Source organism: Kryptolebias marmoratus, linkage group LG16, assembly GCF_001649575.2.
Source record: "Kryptolebias marmoratus isolate JLee-2015 linkage group LG16, ASM164957v2, whole genome shotgun sequence".
Lineage (NCBI taxonomy): Eukaryota > Metazoa > Chordata > Actinopteri > Cyprinodontiformes > Rivulidae > Kryptolebias > Kryptolebias marmoratus.
Window position 1 is genome coordinate 8,709,241 of NC_051445.1, and position 5,841 is coordinate 8,715,081.

At 34.7% G+C, this 5,841-nt stretch overlaps 1 protein-coding gene across 3 annotated transcripts in view; it reads right to left on the reverse strand.

The window, feature by feature from the left end:
- The window catches only part of LOC108235370 (carcinoembryonic antigen-related cell adhesion molecule 5), a 15,505-nt gene extending 9,937 nt beyond the window's left edge, over positions 1–5,568 (reverse strand). For 2 of the 3 annotated variants that reach the window (XM_037980453.1, XM_025005750.2), the window contains exons 1-4: positions 5,425–5,568; positions 4,782–5,111; positions 2,346–2,624; positions 1,593–1,859 (exon numbers count right to left, since the gene is read on the reverse strand). In XM_037980453.1, the coding sequence (XP_037836381.1) occupies positions 1,593–1,859; positions 2,346–2,624; positions 4,782–5,111; positions 5,425–5,464 (916 nt within the window). In that variant the 5' untranslated portion in view covers positions 5,465–5,568. The remainder of the gene's footprint in view (positions 1–1,592; positions 1,860–2,345; positions 2,625–4,781; positions 5,112–5,424) is intronic. The other variant, XM_025005752.2, reaches the window with a different exon arrangement.
- Between the last annotated feature and the right edge of the window lie 273 nt (positions 5,569–5,841).

Genomic DNA, 5,841 nt, shown 5'->3' on the forward strand with positions numbered 1-5,841 from the left:
CCTCCGTTTTGCGACATGACGCTGCTTTACAGCAGCCGTGTTTTCACCATAAGTGCTGAAAGATGGAGACGCATGAAGTATCAAACTCGGGGTCGCAACAAGTAGAGACAGCTAGCAGGCAGCCCAAGAAGAAAGACTTTTACCAAAATGAGAGGGACGTCTTTGATTTGGTTCAAGAAGTCCGACACGGAGCAGAAAAAGGTAACATGCTAACTCTGCTAATCCTAATGCTAACGCTGCTATTTTACTGTTTTCTCATCTGACGCCAACACAACAAACCTCTTCTATCACTTAAAGAAGAACCACGAAAAAGAATATTTAACAATCCAAAAAGTGCAAGGTCAAACAAGTTGTAAAAGAGCCGGGGAAAGTTGCGAAAAGTGAAACTATAGCCGGCCGAAGATAATAGAGTCTGTTGTCATTTGATACTGTTACGTTGTAACAGGTACATATATATTGCTGCACTAAAATGCAGCAGATCTCATTTGTGAAAGTTCAGTTAAATGTCACTTCGAAATAAAGCTTGAAAAAGGTGAGAAATGAGATTATTTTTTTCATATTTTTCAGAGAATAACTGACAATGTACGTATTTGGGGTATATCGTGATATATATCGTTATCGTGATATAGGATTTTTTCCATATCGCCCAGCATTAGTTGGCGCCAACCCTGTGTGTCTGTTAGCAAAATATCTCATGAACCAATGGATGGATCTTAAGTAATCATTGGATGAACATCTACAAATGATTACCTTTTGGAGACATCCAAGCTTACAATGGGCACTACACCTAATCCCTATTACCCTACAGAAGAATGGCTACAACTTACTCAATTTTAGAGATGTTGAGGTAACATTTGATGTGACAGCAGCCAAAAGAGATGCCAAACAAAAACTCTGTTTGAATAAAACTTTGGCTATAATTGGTAGATTCAGCAATTTCCATCTGTTAGCAAAATATCTCATGAACCAATGGACAAATTTTAACACAAAAGTTACTACAGCTTTTACAGATATTGAGCTTTAAATGCAGCAGGTGACACATTTTTCTTCAAGGATTGTTAGGCCTTTAATTTGTCCTGTGTTGAGTCCTGAGATCATTAAAATCCTGGAATATGAGCTGGTAACCTGTATGTGGTGACCCTTACATCTTCCATTTAGGGCAGTTATATTATTACAGTTTAAACAGTAATACTAATGGTTCTTAGGCCATTCCCAAAATAAAATAAAATAAAATAAAATAAAATAAAATAAAATAAAATAAAATAAAATAAAATAAAATAAAATAAAATAAAATAAATTAGTCAGATATCCAATATCTGCTAACTTGAGCAACAATACTTTCTGATTCAGAGGAGCACTTGTGATGCACTTTATATGTCACTGTCCCACTGAGAATTTCAGAGGAAGTTTTTTTGTTGTTGTTGTTTCAATTTATTTACTTTTAAGTCAATCAAAAGTGTTTTTGTATCTCAAAGTTGCACAAGTCTTTTGAATGTTATTGTGTTTACATTAAGGAGATGTAAAACTTTACTTCACAGCAATTACACTCTTTATTTTGAATCTTAATTGGGAGAAAAAAAATTCTGTCTTACCAAGAACAAACACAGATAAAGGTTGGGATGTTTGATATCTCAGAGTTTTGCTGTTAAAGGCCTGACAGCTGTAGTTTCCACTCTGATTTGTTTTAATGTTCATCAGTCTGAGTTCTGGTCCAAAATCAGGCAGCAGGTTTCCATCCAGAAACCACATAAATTCAGCAGAAGGTTTAGACTCAGCTGAGCAGCTCAGACTGATGTCTGATCCTTCTTCATAGTGTTCTTTTGATAGAGACACATTTAGTTGTATGTTTTCTGGGCCATCTGAGTGGATAGAAAACAGCAAGTAATATCAGTTGGCTGAAAACTTATATAGAAAAAACATAATTTAGTTTATGTTATGTTTATTATTTTTACTAAATCCGCAATGTGAACACAGTTACATTGCTGTATGCAAAGTTATAAAAGTATTTGGCTCTGTGTAATAAAAAAATGATGTAACATTCTGTAACATTTCATTGCTTGTGTTAAAGTTGCATTTATGTAGTACTTTTTGAAATTCTTTAGTATAGACTTTACATTGACAATAAATGCATCCTATTCTATTCTATTCTATTCTATTCTATTCTATTCTATTCTATTCTATTCTAATCTAAGCTCTATTTTATTCAAAAAATATATATCCCTAAAATATTTTCTGTATTATCCAAAAACAAATGGAATTTTCTCAGAAAGATATGACAGGAATCTAAACTTGGATTTTTGAAAACTAATTTAATGAAAAAATAACCATGTTGGTTAAAAACTTACAACTAATGGAGAGTTTTACTGGTTCACTGGTGGCATTACTGACAGGATTAGACACCTGACAGCTGACTGGTCCCTGGTCATATCTGGTCACATTGATTATAGTCAGATTGGATCCTCCATCAGTGATCTGAACTCTGTCACTAGCTGTGAGCTCAGAGCTGCTGTTCATCCAGAGGAAGGAGAGAGAAGATCCAGAGGAGGAGCAGGACAGACGGACAGAACTGTTGAACTCAACCAAGTCTGTAGTTTGAGGAACTACTGTTACACTGGAGACTGGTGCTGTGGTTGTAAGACAAAATAGCACTTTAGTCAGTAATTAAATCAGTGGATATAACAAACAGCAAAAAAGAGGAATGAAGTCTATAAATCTTTCAATGCTGATGGCTAATCATAAACTGCTGAGTCGTGAAACAGCAGTCCATTACTGATCTGGAAAAATAAACTTGTACTTTTCAAAGCCATGATGTAAACATTTTTTTCATGTATTTGATTGAAGTGAATCAATAACATATACGTATGCTGCTCGGGAAAATTTCATTTCATATGTACTTTTAATTAATTAGAGACAGCTAGATATAACTCGGAAAGCACAAGACAAATACCTAACAATGCTTTAGGCGGCTTTCATGCAGGATGCTGTGTGCTGCTCTCACTTCAGGAGGAGGCAGCAGAGCAGGGAGGAGGATACCCAGCTACAGACCTGTGGTCTGTGTCAAGTCTGAAGCTGGTTGAGACCAAAGAAACATTCAGGAAGCAACTAGCTTTTCCAGCAGCAGACTTGTATGCAGGATTTATCTGTTAAGAGCTGTCATTATAGAGGTTCCTAATTTTCTCACATCTCGCATCATCACATCATCTGACAAAATAATTATACAGAAACTTTTGACTCTGACTTTAGCTGATTGTTTATTTAACCAGCCACAGTCAGGGTCGTCACATTAATGTTGAGAAAGGCCTGAGGACTGAAATGTTGATGATTAAATCTTATGATTAATATTTAGGGCTGAAGGTTGCTACACTTGTTTAAGTCTTCATGTAAATATATATAAGCACTGCTAATATACAGTACCTTAAAACAAGAGTATAATGACAAGCAAACATCAACCAATATTACACTGTGTTTTTCCACTAACAGTTTGTTTTGTTGTTTTGTAACAAGTGTTGTAGTTAGTGGAAATCACTTTCACAGGATATTTAATTTGTGGAGAACTTCTCATCCCCCTCTCCAACTTGGTGTTTCACAGGACTAAGTGGGAGTTCTTGTTTTAAGAGCTTCAGTGCCAGATTAAAGTCATGGCAGTACTTTTACAGATGATAATAATGAGGAGATGAGCAGCAGCTAAGAGGATGTAGGTTCCTGGTTCCTGGAGAGTTCAGGCTTGTTCAGGAGGTGCATCTACACAATGATCTTCACATGATAACTTTAGGCTGTTGGGAATGATTTGATAGTTAGTTGGAGAGAGTTATACCAGGATTCATGTAAAAAAATCCCCAACAACTTAAGACTTCAGAACCTTGAAGGGTCATCGTAGAGTGATTTGTGAACGCTCAAAAATACTCAAACAATGTATGTATTTGTGTCTGTGCCATTCATTTTGACCGGATCTATCTTTGGACAGAAAAAAATGAGACTTGTACAATCCCACAATCCAAAATAAAGAAAAACAGGAATGTAGAAGGTGAAAAGAGACTAAAAAATATTTTGCTGGAGGGTTCAAAGAATAACAATCTTTATATCTAAGTTGCAGAATTCTTGCTTTTCAACATACTAAAATTTATATTTTATGATATTTGTTTTTTTGAAAAATACCTTTACATATTTTGACGTGATACGATGTTACACAAACTGAACACTCTACGGTCAACACTAATATTATGGTTGTTCCCAATTCTATCCTTAAACACATCACTATAATGCTGTTATCAGTATTCAATAAAAATGTTTACTTTTTTCCCAAACAATTTAAATGGTAAGAAAAGTGTCAACTGTGAAACTAAGGCTAAATTCTACACTGAGTCAGATAAAATAAAGCAAATAGTCACATTAAAAAATCATCACAAGTGTTTCTACACATCTTTTGATCATATGGATCCCTCCAGTGTTCATGAGGAGAATAAATCTGGTGTAGAAGCATCTACAGCAAAATGAAACTCTTTGTCACAAAATAAGGAATCAAAAAAGGAAAGATGAGAAAGTGTATAAAAAAAATTTGTTTCTACGCATCTTTTGATCACATGGATCCCTGCAGTGTTCATGAGGAGAGTAAATCTGATGTAAAAGCAGCAAGATAAAACTCTTTGTCACACAATAAGGAATCAAAAAAGGTTGATGAGAGGTCATTAGAAAGTGTATAAAAAATCTCTGTTAAAAGGACATGTTATAAAATGTTTAAGATAAAAAAAATAAAATTGTCTAAGATTTCCAGATCTGCTCACCATATATGTCCAGCCAAGTAGATCCTCTTTCCTCGTTACCATCTATTTCTGCAATAAGAACTGAATATTTTCCACTGTCACTGAGCTTCAGATCCCCAAGCTCCAAAGATCCAGTAAATCTGAACAGGGTGATTCTGTCTTTATACTCTGGTGCTGATGAGTTTTCAGTAGGCAGTGAGTTTATTATAAGCTTCTCACTATCACCAAACATCCAGCTCACCAACAGAAATGGTTTTTCTGTTGGAGCCACATTTGTCCTGAACATCACCGTCCCTCCAACAGATGCATTCAGAGGACCATCTGGTAACACTCCACTTCCTTCAGAGAAACCTGGAGGAGAAAAATGCAAAGTATAAAATCTAAGTGAAAGTTTAATAACAGTAATGGATTTTACAATATGTAAAATTAAATTGTTTAAATTATTGTACAACTGACTCACATTAACATTTATCGGTTTCTATTTTTCATCCTTTTCAAATTAAAAGACAAACCTGTCAGGATGTTGCAGTCTAAGGACAATTAATGTTTTTGTAACTCTTTAGGCTACTTTTTAACCAAACAGACCTTAAACAAATAGATAACATGAATTAAACTACCTTTATTTATTTTAGAAAATATTAAAACTTTAATGTGAGATTCTTACCTGTAAAAACCACAGCCACAGTAAAAAGTATTAGTAACATAGCCTCTGATGTAAACGTATTGAAGCTTGAAGATGAGAATAACTCAATGGTCAAAATGCAAACCTCATCGTGAACAGTATCTTTTTAGACTTGGTGCTGTAAATTACCTCCATTTTGAGAGCTGCCCTTTGACTCTGCAGCTCAGCTCATAGACTGTAGTCCAAACTTGTCTGATGTCTCCTTCTTGTGGCTAAATTATGTTTCTACATGCAGAATGAAGAAAGTACATAAAAATATTTCAGATGATTTTAAACAAAATGTCTTGCAAATTATTTAGCACATTTGAAGGGTTGCTGTGAAATACCTGAAGCCTATTTAAAGTTCCAACATCAATTTTTCAATTGTCTCATTCACTAAACAGATGTACATCTTTTTCA